The sequence below is a fragment of the Orycteropus afer genome, unplaced genomic scaffold (assembly GCF_000298275.1).
Source record: "Orycteropus afer afer isolate SDZICR_OR568_19922 unplaced genomic scaffold, OryAfe1.0 scaffold00949, whole genome shotgun sequence".
NCBI lineage: Eukaryota > Metazoa > Chordata > Mammalia > Tubulidentata > Orycteropodidae > Orycteropus > Orycteropus afer.
The window spans coordinates 283,163-300,691 of record NW_006922536.1 but is presented as its reverse complement, the minus strand read 5'-3'; the positions used below and the strand labels follow the sequence as shown (position 1 = coordinate 300,691).

Here is a 17,529-nt window from a genome sequence, read left to right as displayed (position 1 = left end):
AAAGTATATGTGAACTGCTGTATGAAAAGTGAATTTACTCTGTAGATCTTCACCCAAATCAAAATAAAATTAAAAAAAAAAAAAAGTTAACAAAACTCCTTTCTGGAAAATGTTAAAAAAAAAAAAGACCAAACTGCCCCCGAGTTGATTCCAACTCATAGCAACCCCCATTGGGTTTCCAAGGCTGTAAATCTTTATGGAAGCAGACTGCCTCATCTTTCTTCCAAGGAGTAGCTGTTGGGTTCAAACCACCGACCTTTTGGTTAGCAACCCAGTGCCTTAACCACTACACCACCAGAGCTCTTTGGAAGGTGTCAAGCTAAGTAAATATCTGCCAGGAAAATCACCCACAGATGCTGAGAAACTAGGTAGAGCAAAATGAAACAAAGAACAAGATGATAATAATAATTATTATTGTTCATTGTAGAATTTTGAAAACTCATTAAAGTAGCAAAGAGGGTAGGGAAGCACCTGTATTTCTCACCACCCAAAGGCAATACTTTGGAGCTCTGGTGGTGCAGTGCCTAAGGCACTTGACTGCTAACCAGAAGGTCAGCATTTGAAACCCACCAGCCGTTCTGCAGAGGAAATATGGGGCAATCTACTTCTGTAAAGATTTACTGCCTCAAAAACCCAATAGGGGTTGCTATGAGTCAGAATCAACTCGATGGCAGTGAGTTTGGATTTTTCTTTTTCTTTTTTTTTTTGGTTAATAGACCATACTGTTAACGTTTTAGTATAAATCTTTCCAGTCTATTTGCTATGTATATTTTTAAACATATTTGAGAACCTATTATGTAAATGATCATGTATCTTGCTTTCTTTTTCCACTTGACATTAACAATTCAAGTTTTTTCTTTTACTCATTAACTCTTCCTCATCCTCAGCTCTGATGTGACTTGGAGTTACTCCCCAGTTCACATAACTGTCTTAGATTCCTAGTACTGCTATAACAGAAATACCACAAGTGGGTGGCTTTTATAAACAGAAATAGATTTTCCCACAGTTTTGGAGGCTGGAAGGCTGAATTCAGGGTGTCAGCTCTAGGGGAAGGCTTTCTCTCTGTGTCAGCTCTGGGGGCAGGTCCTTGTCTCTTCAGCTTCTATTCCTTGGCTCCTTGGAGATCTTCACATGGCATGGAATCTGTCTTTGCTCATCTCTGAGCTCTGGTGGCGTACTGCCTAAGGCATCTGACTGCTAACCAGAAGGCTGGTGGGTTTCCCAGCCACTCCTCAGAAGGAAGGCTGGGCAATCTACTTCCGTAGAGATACTGCCTCGGAAACCCAAGGAAGGGTTGCTGTGAGTCAGGTCTGACTCAATGGCACATAACAAGAACTCTATGCCCAATCTGCTCTCTCATATCTCACAAGAGATTGGCTCAAGACATACCCTACACAAATGCTACCTTATTAATAGAACACAACCCATTCCCAAATGGGATTATAACCATAGGTATTAAAACAGAAACAAAAACATTGGCATCAAGTCGATTCTGACTCACAGTAACCTTATGGGACAGGATAGAACTAATTGCTCCATAGGGTTTCCAAGGCTGTAATCTTTACAGAAGCAGACTGCCACATCTTTCTCCCATGGAGTGGCTGGTGGGTTTGAACCACTGACATTTTGGTTAGCAGCTGAGCACTTAACCACTGAGCCACCAGGGCTTCTTACCAAAGATAAGGGGTTAGGGTTTACAACACATATTTTGGGGGACAGAATTTAATTCATAGCAATAACCATTCCCCCATTGTGACACATTTGGTTATTTAGGATTGGGACATTGTTTAGAAACTCTTTTTATTTTTTAGGTTTATCTACAACACACAGGAAATACAAGAAATCACAATCAATATATAAGTCGTATATAAATAGTGTAGGAGAATTGGAAGTGTGCAAAGTTTAACATAAGTCTAGCATATAAACTGTCTTTACAAAAGTACGACTGGAGAATGAATGCACAGGAATGGAAAAACCATTTGTATATATTAGCATAAACCCACGCTCAAGGCTGCACTGTCCAGTGGGGGAGCCACTAGTCCCATGGGGCTATTAGAATTTCTATTAATTAAAATGAGTAACATTAAAAACTCAATTCCTCAACTGCACCAGTCACTTTTTTTTAAAAAAAATAAAAATAGTCACTTGACAGCACAGATATGAAACATTCCCATCATAACAGAAAGTTCTTTGGGACAGCACTGATTTAAAAGCACCAAAGCTCCAATTCCTGTTTTCAAAAATACAAATAAATACCTTCATTCCTTTTCTGATTATAAAAGAAACACACGAATGGAATAATTTGGGAACAGATAAGGATGATAGTTGAACAACATGAGGAACATAATTAATGTCGATGAATTGTACATGTGGAGATTGTTAAAATGGCAGACGTTTAGTTACATATATATTTTCCACAATAAAAAATAATTAAAGGAATTAAAAAAAGCAACACATACTTACTGTAAAAATCTCAAACAAGCCCTCAGGATAGAAAGAAGGAAATAAGATCCCCACTTAAGCACTGTCCTATTTAAAAAGTGAATCTAATGCCCACTGTTACGGGTTGAATTATGTCCTCAAGAAATATGTCTTGTAAATCCTAACCCCTGTACCTGTGGTTATAATCCCATTTGGAGAGGAGTTTTCTTTGTTAACAAGTCAGTATTAGTGTAGGGTGTGTCTTGAATTGATCTCTTTTGAGATATAAAAAGAGCAGATTGAGCGAGCTGTGAAGCAAGGAAACACAGATGGGGGAAGCTAGATACCACACCACCTGAGATCTCCAAAGAACCAAGAAAAAGAAACTGAAAAGAGACAAGGAACTTCCCCCAGAGCCAACACAGAGAGAAAGCCTTCCTCTAGGGCTAGAGCCCTGAATTCAGACTCCTAGCCTCCTAAATTGTAAGCAAATAAATTTGTTTTTTAAAGCCATCCACTTAGGGTACTTTTGTTACAGCAGCACTAGGAGACTAAGACACCCATCAGCACTTTTCTGATTGTTTTGAGGTTAAAGGAATGCTCTCATTTTTTGGGGGGGAGCACAACTATAAAAGCCATCTTTGTCAAATTGTGCCTTCATTTAAATAATCCATATTTACCCATTCAAAAAACCCTTTGACGTGTTGGACCCCTCTGAGCCTGGCCCTGTAGTAGAGTCTCACCAAAACCAAACTCACCGCCGTCGAGTCAGATCTGACTCATAGCGACCTCTCCTTGGGTTTCTGAGGTGGTATCACTACAGAAGTAGAAGAGTGGCTGGTGGGTTTGAACTGCCAGCCTTCTGGTTAGCAGTCAGCTGGCTTAGACAGTACGCCACCGGAGCTCCTGTACTAGAGCCTAGGCCTTCTTTAATGGAAACCTGGCTCTCTGCTCACAAGGAGCTTGAGGACCCAGGAGACGACAGACCACTGGACAACTCACAGGGTGGGTACTTTGATGTGTTATGCACTGGCTAATAGGAGTCTAGAGAGGGAAATATCTTTTAGCCTGGGAAGAGGCAGGGCTACTTCTACCCCACGGCCACCACACTCAGCCTTCCCCAGGCTCTTGTTCCACTGGCTGTACAACCCTAGATGCTCCCTGGCCTGCCCACTGTGGGCAAACATGACTCTCTCAGGCAACAATGATGGCTAGGGAGTGCCATCTTGGTAAGAGACCATCACAGTACCACAATGCCAAGCCCTATGCTAGCAAAATAAGTTACTGATGACTTCTTATTTCAAACCCAATGGCCTCTTCTCGACACTGGCATCTTCACTCTGTGGCGTTGGATGCTGTCAGTCCCTCCCATTTTCTTTTAGCTGCCATAACACAGCTCACCTCGATCTCTCACCACTCTCAATAATCCTTCTCGGTCTCCTTTGAGAGTTCTGCCTCCTCTCTACATCCTGTAAGTGTGGTGAAATTAAAATTGAGACTCTTGCTGTGAACGACTTTCTGGATATCTCCACATAGTTGTCTCTTACTATCTAAAACTGGACTCAATGAGGCTGTGGAGTAACCTGAACTCTTATATGTTGCTGGTGGGAGTGTAAGGTGGTGTAACATCTTTAGAAAACTGGCGATTTATACTAGGCTGGACATATATGTGCCCCATAGTGCCTAAGGCATTTGACTGCTAACCAGAAGGCTGGCAGTTCAAACCCACCAGATTGAGCAATCTACTTCTGTACTAATACTGCCTCACAAACCCCAGGATGGGTCGCTATGAGTCAGAGCCAACTCCATGGTAGTGAGTTTTGTTTTGGTTTGGTTTATGACCTAGTAATTCCACTCCTAAGTATTTACTCACCAGAAATACATACAAATGTTCTCAAAAAACCAAACCAAACCAAACCAACCAACTGAACAAAAACCACATGTATTATATTATTCATAGCAGCAGTATTTGTAATACCCTAAACTGGGAACACTCGTATGTTCATTGAGAGTTAAATGGGTCCATTGCTGTATATTCACACAATGGCACATGATCCTGCAGTGGGAATGGACAATAGACAACTACATGCCACGATATGGATCCATCTTACAACCATGGTGCTGAGTGAAAGAAATCAGATCCTAAGGTGGATACACTCTATAAATCCATTTAAATGTACAAAACAGGCAAACACAATCTATGCTGTTCAATATCAGGATACTGGTTACACTTAGGGCTGGGAGTGGGCAGGGAAGAATCATCGAGAGGTATCTAAACAAACGAAAAAACCCCACTGCCATTGAGTCAATTCCAACTCATAATGATGCTACAGGGTCGCAAAGAGTACGAGAGGTTGTCTAGGGGGGCTGATAATGTTCTTTTGTTTGTTTGTATGGTCTAAGTTTTGGTTACATGGGTGTGTTCAGTTGTGAAAATTCATTGATCTGTAGCATGAAATGTACTCTTTTGTATATATATTATACTTCTATAACATGTATAGGAGCTCTGGTAGCATAGTGCCTAAGACACTTGACTGCTAACCAGAAGGCTGGCGGTTCAAACCCACCAGCCACTCCTCGGAAGGAAGGTTGGGTAATCTACTTCCGTAGTGATACTGCCTCGGAAACCCAAGGAGGGGTCGCTATGAGTCGAGGCCGGCTCGACAGCACATAACAACAACAACATAACATGTATGGGTATTACATGTCAATAAAAGGATTTTAAAAATGGAACTCATTAGCTCCTTCCTCAGACCTGTTTTTCCCCTTTCTCTATCTTTCAACCTGCTGAATGGCTGCACCATCCACCCACCACCCCACCCAGACACCTGGGAGTCATCCTAGCTTCCTCCTTTTCTTAACTCCCACATTCAGTGGCTGCCATGGACATCCGCTCCTCTCCATCCCCACTGCCACTGCCACTGCCACTGCCTGGTTTTAGGTCCCCATCCTCTCTCCCAGGATATTCTCCCTACTTGCTGAAGAGAAATGTTGCCTGCCCCATCCTCCTTGCTGCCAGTGGAATAAAGCCCATCCGTTCTATCAGTCTGGTAGCTACTCAAAACCCTTCTTAGGCCCCCATTACCTAAGAATGAGAGAGATCCAGGGCCTGAGTTCCACTGCTGACTTTTATTTGTTATATGACCTCAACCTTCATTTCGTCGGAGCCCTGGCGGTGCAGTGAATAAGCACTTGACTGCTTAACTGAAAGGTTGGTGGTTCGAACCTCTCAGCAGTTTCGTGGGAGAAAAGACTGAGTGATCTGCTCCCATAAAGATTACAGCATAGGAAACCCTGTGGGACAGTTCCACTCTGTCACACAGGGTCTCCTTGAGTCCTAATTGACTCGACAGCACCCCTCAACAATAAATTGAGTATAATATAATGTGTCCTTCAAGGGATCCCTGTGATCTAGCCCCCGCCTACTCCTCCAAATTTACCCTTTGCACGCTGTACTACTAGTAATTCCGCAAATGGGTAGGCTGTCTGTTCCAGACTTCCATGCCTTTGTCTATGTAATTTCTTTACTTCGAATGTCCCCCACCCCAGACTTCTCTGTTTGATTCCCCCCTTCTCTTTGAAGAGGACTCTTCCTGTCTCCCCAGGTGGAGCTCACCACTTGCTCTAGCCTTTGTGTCCCACTTCCTGTCTACAGGTTTATCAGGGCAGCTGTATCATTATAGACATTAATAGAAAATATAGCTGGTAACGATGTGCGCACAGCATTCATTCATTCAACCAGCATTCATTGATCATCTACTATATCCCATCTTTAGGTGCTGGGGTTACAGCAGTAAAGAAAACAGAAAAAAACACCTGTCCTCATAGAGCTTATAGTCTAGTGGGAGGAGGGGATAATCAATGAATGAATAAATAAATGAAATACATTGTTGTTGTTATGTGCCGTCGAGTCGGACCCGACTCATAGCGACCCCTCCTTGGGTTTCCGAGGCGGTATCACTATGGAAGTAGATTGCGGATGTAAAATTATGATGACTGCTATGAAGAAACAAAGCAGGGTAGTAGGGGGAAAGGGAGTGTTCCTTTTAGGCTTTAGGAAGCCCTCACTGAGAAGATGGTATTGGAACAAAGACCTGAAGGAGGTGAGATATATGGGGGAAAACATTCTGGACAGAGTGCAAAGTCCCTGAGGCTAGCATGAGCTTGCAGAGTTCTAGGAACAGCAAAGAGGCCCTGGGGCTAGAGCCTGGGCATAAAGAAGAGATAAGGATGCATGGAGATGAGGAGAGAGGTGGGGAGGGGAAAGGAGGCAGTTGTGGAGGACCTTGTGAGCCAAGAAGACAACTGTGTCATTTACCCTTGTGTGCCATGGGAGGGATTGTAGCAGAGTAGGGCCCTGATCTGACTGTCCAAGGGGCACCCTCTAGCTGCTGTGTGTAGACTAACTGTACGGGCAAGGGTGGAAGCAGAGTCCAGTTTGGTGGGGAATGCCATGATCCAGGTGACAGACGGTAGAGGCTCAACCCAGGGAGGTAGCACTGGCTGTATTTGGAAGGTAGGGCAACAGAATTAGGAGCTCTGGTGGTGCAGTGGTTAAGGCACTCAAATGCTAACCAAAAGGTCAAGCCCACCAGCAGCTCTGTGGGAGAAAGTTGAGGCAGTCTGCTTCCGTAAAGATTTACAGTCTTGGAAATCCTATGATTTCCAAGTTCTACTGTGTCCTATAGGGTTGCTATGAGTGGGAATCGACTTGATGGCAGTGGGTTTCCGTTTTTGGGCCAACAGATTTTGCTAACAGGTCACATGTAGGATGTGAAAGAAATATTTGAAGCCCGAGCAACTGGGAGGGTGGAGCTGCCATTTATTGAGGTGGAGAAGGTTCCAGGGGAGCAGGCATTTTAGGGGGTGGTGTGCAGATGTTCTGTTTGGGACATAGGAAGTTGGAGAGTCCCTGAGAGTAGTTTGGAGTCCCCGAGTGGTGCCAATGGTTACTGCGCTCAGCTGCTAACCCCAAAGGCTGGAGATTTGAGTCTGCCCAGGGACACCTCAGAACAAAGGCCTGGAGACCTACTCCTGAAAGTTGGCCAGTGAATCCGATTCACTCTGACAAACATGGGGCTGCCACGAGGCAGAATCAATCCGACGGTTAACTGGTGGGAGTCAGTGTTGGATTACTCAATAAGCAAGGTAAGCACAGATTTACTTGTGCTTAGTCACTAATCTGTAGCAAACAATTTCAAAATCTTCCAGCATATCAAAGGAAGGAAGATGGGGCAATCTACTTCCGTAGTGATACCACCTCGGAAACCCAAGGAGGGGTCGCCATGAGTCAGGTCCGACTTCACGTCGCATAACAACAACAACAACAAATATGGCTGGCATCTGGCTTTCTCCCAACCCCACAGCACTTTCCTACGGAATCAAAGCCTTTTTTCAAATTTACAATCCCTGACAGGAACAGAGGGTCCAGTAAACAAGGTAAGCACAGGCTTACTTGTATTTACTTACTCATCTATAGTGAACAATTTTACATGCTTATTGGGTAATCTGCCCCTGGTGATGATGGTAAGTTTGAGAGGCCTGTGGGACACCCAAGCGTTGAGGTTGAGTAAGCAGCAGGCTGGACAGGTCTCAAGTTTAGGGGAATGCTCTGGGCTTTGAACCGGTTCTTCGCAGTCCAGTCATGGCTCATGAAGCGAAACCAGAATGGACCTGAACTTGTAAAATGTGGGTGTTATGGAATTATAATTGGAATGGGAAAAATTTGGGGTAATTGCCCTACTGGAAACTTAATCTTCCCTCTTAAAAAAAGAAGGGCAGTGTGCACATTGCATAGCAATCAAATCTCTTGACCAGCAGAGTTGGAAACAACAATGTCCCCCTCAAAGATGGTGGCCGACTCCGCTGCTTTCAATGGGTGTTGCTCTCCACCAGTCCTGGCAATAATCCAGTCTTCCACATCAAGCTCCTGAAAGGGCTCACTACACCTCTCCCAAGTCTCCCCTTCCAGGGCTTTCACCCATAATTTTTCCCATTCCAGATATCGTCCTGGTACACCCACATTTTACAAATTCAGGTCTGTTCTGATTTTGCTGCATCAACCATGACTGAACTGGTCAAATCTGGTTCGAAGCCCTGACGTTAAGACTGGATGGTACCCGTAACCTTAGTCAGCAGCTGTGCACCATGAAATACAAAAATAGATGTTGGGCAGATTTCTTGGGTTTTTTTCCTCCCGAGAAAACATTTGTCTGTAGGCAGCCTGGGGTTCTGAGACGCCAGATCTTTATGGAAATGAGCAGAGAGAGAAGGCAACAAGCATTTTACAGGAAAAGCTGTCACCAAGGGAGCAGCAGCGTGGGGGCTGTAACCCCCCTTATGATTTAATCACCACAAAAATTGGAGAACAAAAGAAAAAGCAGTTTTGACTACAGCATTTTATAATGCCAGGAAATAACATTGTTAGTATGAGAGAAAGGAAACATATCATCCTTTAAAGGAAAAGTAGGAAAGGCTTTAGATCCTGTGGTTGCATATTTTTCTCCCTGCCTGGATTGTTTCTGAGATTCTTCCACAGGCTATGTGTCCCCACTGTGGAGTCAGAGAGGTCTGCCACTCACTAATGTGAGATTTATGCAATATGGGGTCATAGGATCATGCTGTCCTTTTGTCCAAAGGGCCGATCCTTAGGGAAACCCTACTTAACCACAACCGGGACATTCAAGGCATGCCTGTTTCTCAAAATGTATCTTGTAAATTCAAGAGGAAAAGGACATATTAGACACATCTAGGCAAGACTAAGGAGACCTGGTGATATAGTGCTTAAAGCACTCAGTTGCCAACCAAAAGGTCAGGTTGGAACCCACCAGCCGCTTTGAGGGAAAAAGATGAGGCCATCTGCTTCCTTAAAGATTTACAGCCTTGCAAACCCTAGGGGGAAGTTCTACTCTGTCCTGTAGGGTTGCTATGAGTTGCAATCAACTCAGTGGCACTGGGTTTGGGTTTGGTGTGGGAGGAAAGACTAGTCTGGTCTCTCTGGTTGGTTTTCACTAAATCCAAAAGCATTCCTTCCCATGGAAATAGATGAAGCCAAGGAGAAAAGCAGACAATTATGAATGATAAACACCTGTTTGTAGCCAGCTCCCAATGTACTTGAGAGACAGGAATAAGGCACAGGAGAAATCAGCAGGCTGCACTGATGTGCCTCTCGTGAAGAAAGAAGGAAATTGCATGTAGTGTGAAAGTGTTACTATTTTAGGGGACAGGAATATTTGTGGATAGATCTGCTTCCCATACATGTTTCATCATAGATGAACCTCAAAAATACTATGTCAAGTGAATGACACAAGGTTGTGTATTGTATGATTCTATTCATATGAAATGTCCGGAATAGGCACGACCGTAGAGACAGGGAGTAGGTTAATGGTTGCCAGGTGGCTGGGGAAGAGGGGATGGGGAGTAACTTCTAATGGGCATGGGGTTTCTTTTGGGGTAGTAGACATTTTCTGGAATCAGATAGTGTCATGGCTGTTGCATAACTTTGTGAATATACTAAAACCATTGAAATGTACACTTCAGAACGGCAAATTTAATGGTATGTAAATTACAGCTTAATAAACTTGCTTTAAAAAAAAAAAACAAAAAAAAAAAACCTACCATCCCTGGGTGGTTGACACATCTGCAGAGGGGTACACTTACCTGTGAGATGAGGCTGGATGATGGTTTATTTTTTATATAATACAGGTGACCAAATAATGGAATAATATTGTAATAAAATAGATGTTTTCAAAATCATCACTGGCATTTAACCCAGAATGTACAATAATGTAAGATAACCAGAAGCCTGCCTCAATTCTAAAACGTAGACAGTGCTTCACTCTGATGATCTGAGCATTCACAAAGGAAACCTCATTCAGTATAGAAGTGAAGTCAATCCATTACCTTATTTCACTGTAGTGAGGAGCCACTTCCACTGTGGGACAGAAATAGACTGCCAGGACTAGATGAGACAAAGAACCTTTGTCTTAAGGTTCCATTCATGCAATGGATACATCTTTTCCATGTGTGTGGCCTTCTTTTTTCCGTTTGGATTGTAAACTGCTGAAGTGAGGGATTGTGTCCTTTTTTTCTCTGGCTCCAGAGCATCCCTCTAGCTCAGAGGTGAACACACAGTAGGTCACTGAGCTACTCTGGCCAGTTTTGGTTGGCTGGTTTCCTTCCAATCAGTGTGGGAGCCCAAGGGCAGGGTTAACCAAACCAACCAAACACTGTCGCTGAGTCGGACCTGACTCATAGCGACCCCTGCTTGGGTTTCCGAGGTGGTATCACTGCGGAAGTAGATTACCCAACCTTCCTTCTATGGAAGTAGATTGCCCAGTCTTCCTTCAGAGGAGTGGCTGGTGGGTTTGAACCGCCAGCCCTCTGGTTAGCAGTCAAATACCTTAGGAACGATGCCACCAGAGCTCCCAGGGCAGGGTTGGGTGGGTAAGAAAACTTAAGCTTCCCAAGCCTTCCCACTGGACCACATTCCATTTCACCTGGACAGATGCTGTTCTGTGCTCTTTGTGGAAATTTCTGGAATTCCCCCCCCATGCGCACATACTGGTAAGCTAATATTGTACATAGTGTTGCTATGAGTTGGAACTGACTTGACAGCACATAACAACAATAACACAGAACAGGAAAGGGTGCTCTGTTCTGTGCCTTTGGACAGTGTGACTCTTGTTACTTATATTCACTGAAGAAAACAAATGTAGCTTTAATGAGGGGTGAAATTTTGAAATGAGTTGGTAAACTTTTACAGGACTTCTTCCCATTTTAGGGTCATAGAGAAGGGCTGTTAGGCTCAGCACTGTGGTAGCACCACGAATCTTTGCTTGTACGTCAAGTTCGCACACAATGCTTGGCTCGTGACAGCACTCAGGGATGGGTTATTGAATAAAGGAATGAATGAAAGACTGAATGGCAATGTGAATAAAAAAAGAGGAGAGAAATTTGAGGATGAGCCCTGTGGCTATCTGAGAACTAAGGTACTTGGACCTAAGCTTTGAGTGGGTCAATTTACATTTTCTTGCTGAGGAAAGAGTGAGGAGTCAAGGAAGCAACCCCACTCAAAAGCATCTTAAAAAATTAAGAGTTACTGGGACAAAGTCCTAATTGTAAAGCAAAAAAGACAACTGGTTTAAATGATCCCTACTAACCAAAAGGTTGGAGGTTCAAACCCACCTACAGGCACTTTGGTAGAAAGCCCTGTCAATCTGCTTCTGAAAGGCCTTGGCTTTAAACACACTATGGAGTTTCTATTCTGAAACACGTGGGGTTTCCATGAGTTGGAATTGATCCGATGGCAACTAGCACTGACAACAACAACTTAGAAACAGGTGACACAAGTGGTTTGTGCTCAACTGTTAACCTAAAGGCTGGTAAGTCGAACCCACCCAGCAGCACTGCAGAAGAAACGGCCAGTGATCTGCTCCCATAAAGGTTACAGCTAAGAAGACCCTATGGAGCAGCTCCGCTCTGACGTATGGGGGTCACAGGAATCGGAATCAACTCAGCGGCAACTAACAGTAACGATTTAGAAATTGATCTTGAGCTTTGAACAATGACCTTGGGGTTATATTTTCAAGGTCCTTCAGGATGCTGAGAAATGTAACTAACAAAAGTCACAGGATTTGGGGACTCCTGAAAGCAGGTACTCTGCCAGTAAAATGCCTTGCTGGAGTCAAGAGGAGAATGATTCAAGTCAGGAATCCTGACTCTCCTTGTGTGAGTCTAGTACCGTCTGTCCACATAGGAAAATCACTGGCATGGTGTAGAGGCCTCCACCTCCCTGCCCACTTTCTTTATTCCCTGAACACATATAAACATGCAATGACGAAGGACAAGACATTCAACCAATTTCTAATATCTGGAATGAACCGAAAAAGGAAAGCCTAGAACTTCTGTGTCGATGGGTACCTCATATTTGAGAGAGCATACAAAAGCTGGATTTGGATGGCATTTTAGAGATTTTCCTTTAATTTGTCCTTATTTAAATATATCTCTACTCCTACCAGGGCTATATTTAGACATTTAAGACTTCCTGAGTATGTTGAGTCTTTGAGGCCTTCTGACTTTGAGTTGGATTAGGATCCGGTGGTACTCTGTGTGTTATGATAATCCGTGTTTAAACTAGGGTGACCTTACATCCTGATGTGCCTGGGACAGTTCTGGTTTACTCCTGTTGTCCCAGCATAATTATTAATAGCATCCATTCTACCTTTCAAATCATCCCAATTCAAAAGATGAAATTATACAACCACTCTTTGACTTCTAAAAGCTGTTGAGAATATGCCACACTTTCTCATTAATTGTTGCACTTTATAGCTATTTCATACAGCTCCTGAGACCTTTCCTTCTTTCTTTGCCATTTCAAGCCATCCTTTGAACTTTTGAAGGGAAGCCAGTGGCAAGACAAAGAGAACCACATCCACACAAATACAATCACTAGCGAATAACTCATATGAATTAAACCACACGTGCTGTTAACTGATAAAGATTTTTTTAATTAATCAGCTTGTATGTCAATTATATTAGGAACTCAACTGCATGATTAATGATTTAATTAATAATAATGGTTGAATAGCACATACCTTCATAGCCAAAGAGAAGTAATAACAAGAAGCCTTCTGCCTTGCGTGGCATTGTCCCCTTGTCCTGGCCGTAGCTCTTCCTGACTATGATGGAGAGCTTCCCCAGAAGCAGGGGATTAGTCAGAGCACTGGCCTCATTAAGCATCTTATTCCATTTCGTTCTTAGGGTTTTGGCTGAGCCCCCATTATGTTAACCTTGTTGACTTACCTGCCTCAACAAGGACGTCTCAAGGAGAATGCTAATGCCAATTGAGGTTGGTTTAGCAAAGGAAGATACTGGTTTTACTCAGTCTTTAAATGTAAGGAAAGCCATGGAGGGAAATAGAAACTAGGATCAGAAGTCCCAGGTCTTAATCCTTTCTCTGCCATCAACTTCTTGGGGGTGACCTTGGGCAATTTCTTGCCAGTAAGCACTAACAATCCTTGAATTCTATGAAAATGACATAGATTCTCCACTTAGGAAGCAACTTAGCATCATGTTCATACCATGTTACCACTCAGTAACATGCTAAATTTGGGAGGGGGGACAGTTACCCATAAAGATGTACATTGTCATATTCCTTATAATAACAGAAGATTAGAAACAATCCGAAAGACCAAGATTAGAGGAGCAGTTGAGTAAATTATGAGAGACAGCATAGCTCCGAAGTGCACAGGTTCTCAGCCCCACTGTGCACAAATCGACATCCTACCACTCTTACCGGCTATATGACTTTGGACAAGTTACTTAACGTTTGTGTGCATCAATTTTCTCATCTGTAAAAAATGGTGATAATAATTCCAACCTCACAGAGTTATTTTGAGAATTATATGGGATGGTATATGCAAAATGTTTACAACAGTGCCTGACACAATTTTTGTTGTTGTGTGGCTGAGAATCGATTCTGACTCATAGCAACCCTTCGGGACAGAGTAGACCTGCCCCGTAATGTTTTCTAGGTTGCAATCTTTATGAAAGGAGCCCTGATGGCACAGTGGTTAAAGCACTCTTCTGCTAATCAAAAAAAGGTCAGCAGTTTGAACCCACGAGGTGCTCTGTGAGAGAACCATGATTCAAATTTCCAACCTTTCAGTTAGCAGCCAATTGTTTTTGAATAATTCCAAAACTAAACCAGACCCACTGCCATCAAGTCAATTTCTTCCCACATTGGTGTTGTTACGTGCTGTTGAGTCAGAGCCGACTCATGGGTTTCGGAGGTGGTATCACTACGGAAGTAAATCGCCCAACCTGCCTTCTGAGGAGTGGCTGGTGGGTTTGAACCACCTGCCTTCTGAGGAGTTCACCAGCCTTCTGGTTAGCAGTCGAGTACCTTAGGCACCACGCCGCCAGGGCTCCCATGCAAATGTATACACTGAGCAGAACCATATGGGCAAATATCGGAAAAAAAAGACCGGGTTGCTCCTCCCTCATTTAGTTCTTTGCCACCACCACCCCATCGCCCCCGACCCACACCTTCAGGCCCCACAAGGTCCCAAACACCTTTCCTCGATTCCGCTTGTCAAAGATTAAAAACGGCCATTAAAAATAATAATCATAATACCAAAGAACCCACTGCCTTGGAGTTGATTCTCACTAATAGCACCTCTGTAGGACAGAGTACAAGTGCCCCATGGAGTTTCCAAGGCTGTAAATCTTTAGGGGGAGCAGACGGCCTCATCCATCTTCCACAGAGGGGCTGGTGGGTTTAAACCGCCGACTTTTTGGTTAGCAGCTGAATGCTTTAACCACTGTACCAGCAGAGCTTCGAAATAATCATAACAAGCCCCTCTCACATGAAGAAAACCAAGCTCACTGCTGTGGAGTAGATTCCAACTCACAGCGTCCCCTCCTTGGGTTTCCAAGGCAGCCCCCTCCACTACCTCTACGGAAGTAGATTGCCCAACCTGCCTTCCGAGGAGTGGCTGGTGGGTTTGAACAGCCAGCCTTCTGGTTAGCAGTTAAGTGCCTTAGGCACTATGCCCCCAGAGCTCCTTACACCAGCAGGGCTCCGTTTACTTAATAAAGAGGAACAAGAGGGACTAGAGTAACGGTTCAGACAGCACTTACTGGATGTCTATAAGCCCGACCTTTATTCGACTCTGTAATTAGATTCTTCATTAAGCAGTTGAATGTCTGTTCAACAAACCCTACTGCTTTATTGATGCTGTCAAAGATTTCATTTTACTTGGATCCACAATCCGTGCCCATGGTAGAAGCAGTCAAGAAATCAAATGACGTATTGCATCAGGCGAAAGACCTCTTTAAAGTGTTCAAAAGGAAAGATGTCACTTTAAAAACTAAGGTGTGTCTGACCCAAGCCATGGTATTTTCAATCACCTCATATGCCTGCGAAAGCTGGACAATGAATAAGGAAGACCGAAGAAAAATCGATGCCTTTGCATTATGGTGTTGGTGAAGAGTATTGGCTATACTATGGACTGCCAGAAGAATGAACGAAACTGTCTTGGAAGAAAATACAGACAGCATGCTCCTTATAAGCCAGGATGGCGAAATTTCCTCTCACGTACTTTGGGCATGTTGTCACGAGGGACCAGTCCCTGGAGAAGGATACCATGCTTGGCAAAACGGAGGGTCAGCACAAAAGAGGAAGACCATGAACGAGATGAATTGATGCAGTGGCTGCAACCCTGGGCTCAAATATAGCAACGATTGTGAGGGTGGTGAAGGACCTGGCAGCGTTTCCTTCGGTTGAACACAGCGTGGCTATGAGTGGGAACCGAGTAACAACATAAAGAAGAGAACTGTGGGTTTTTGTTTTCTTCTCTACTTTGTATTTTCTGTATTTTAGAGTTTAATGAAAAATGTCAGGACTTTTAATAATTCAATTGCAATGAAAGCGACGCTCTCTTGCCTTGTTTTACTTGGAGGCTCTTGGGAACCGTTCTGTCCTCACTTGTCCGGGTTGTTTTCTTCCCTCGAGCAGCCAATTGTCCCAGAAGAAATAAGAGGCGACTCGGCTCAGCCAAGAGGGCTGAGCTTGGTTATTTCACAGGTCAGACGGTGGCGGTCGCGGTGTAGAAGGATCAGGGGAGAGGATATCTGTCATTTCGCTTCTGCGATGAAAACGTACAAGAAAAATACAGCAAGATAGTAATTTTGTCTTTGCCTTTCAATTTTCGCCCACTAAGTATTAAGGGAAACATGGAAAACATCATGGTCCCACTGGGGCTCGAACCCAGGATCTTCTGCGTGTAAAGCAGACGTGATAACCACTACACTATGGAACCTGACAGTGCTTGGGGGCTGTCATTTCTTTATTCATGGTTATGCATCAGACTTGACGTTCGGCCGTAGCCCCGCCCCCTAAGCCGTAGCCCCACCCCCTACGCTGTAGCCCCACACCCACGCCGCAGCCCCCTCTACGTCCTAGCCCCACCCCCATGCCGCAGCCCCCTTTACGTCCTAGCCCCACACCCTACGCAGTTTCTAGCCCCGCCTGTCCGTTAACGCCTCTGAGGCGCGGTGGCTGGAGTCTTCGTCTCGGCTTCGGAGTTAGGGCGGCTCCCACTCTCTGCCACTAGGCTTGTGGCCCCAGTGACCAGGGCGAGGCCTGGGCCTCAGGTTAGATGAGCGCGCCACCTAGTCACCTGCACCCAGTCTTTCCCTCAGTCGCGGCGTCCGGGGCGCGGGGTGTTCGAGCAGCTCCCCGCAGCCGTGAGGGAACCTCACTTTCCTCATTTCTCCCTTCGCGACACTGAGCCTCGTGGCCCGGGCGAGTTACCCGCGTCGGAAAGCAGGCCGTCTCCCCTTGTGGCAGCCCTGAGGCCTGGGGTCGGGAGCCGGGGGAGGGGGGGGCGGGGGAAAGGATCTCCACTTGGACCCAAAGATTCCGGCAGCGCGGGCTTTTGGCGCGGCCGGCTGTAGTACTTTTACTATGGGGTATATTTTGCCAGGGGTTGAAAAATCCTCGGGTTAGTCGCAGGCCTCTGAAACTCCCCTGATCTTTTCCACAGCACTGTCCCCGCTCTGAAGCCGCAGAGCGTCTCATAATTGCTGGAGTTTGCTTTGGGCTTATTGGTCTGGGTTAATGGGCTCCCAGCACGGTGTGGGGGTAGGCGGTGTGGTGTGGACGGGCCAAGCCTCCATTATGGCTGTGGGTGGATGAAGCGATTTGAGGGGCCCAGTGCAAAATGTAGAGGCAAACTGGTGTTCTTAAGTGACTGAGGATTTCAGGACGGTGCCAGCAGAGCATTCACCGCAGTGGGTGCGGGGTATGGCCCCTGCAGCTGCTGCTGTGCTTCCAGAAGGTTCCATAGTCCGAAGCCCGTGCTCGCCCTCCCTTAAAGGGGGTGCCTGGATGGTCTCGCGTCTTGGTTGTCATCGTAAATGTCATTTGCCCTCCCTAATGCCTCTGGATAGATGTTCGCCATTGCTCACTATCCTAAAGCTTGAAGACCCATTTAGAACCATTTTGGGCTCTCTGAGAGCTCTGGAGGAGCCTCCGGTGGCGTGGTGTCTAAGGCATTATTTGACTGCTAACCAGAAGGTTGGCGGTTCAAGCCCACCAGCCAC

General features: G+C 44.9%; 1 protein-coding gene and 1 non-coding gene across 2 annotated transcripts in view; both read right to left on the bottom strand.

The window, feature by feature from the left end:
- Positions 1-17,005, bottom strand: part of RS1 (retinoschisin 1) — a 45,159-nt gene extending 28,154 nt beyond the window's left edge. Inside the window, exons 1-2 of the mRNA XM_007958382.2 lie at positions 16,605-17,005; positions 16,088-16,140 (exon numbers count right to left, since the gene is read on the bottom strand). Of these exons, the coding sequence (XP_007956573.2) occupies positions 16,088-16,140; positions 16,605-17,005 (454 nt within the window). The remainder of the gene's footprint in view (positions 1-16,087; positions 16,141-16,604) is intronic.
- Positions 16,172-16,244, bottom strand: TRNAV-UAC. Its single transcript has one exon. It is a non-coding gene; the product is annotated as a tRNA-Val (tRNA).
- Positions 17,006-17,529: the final 524 nt, after the last annotated feature.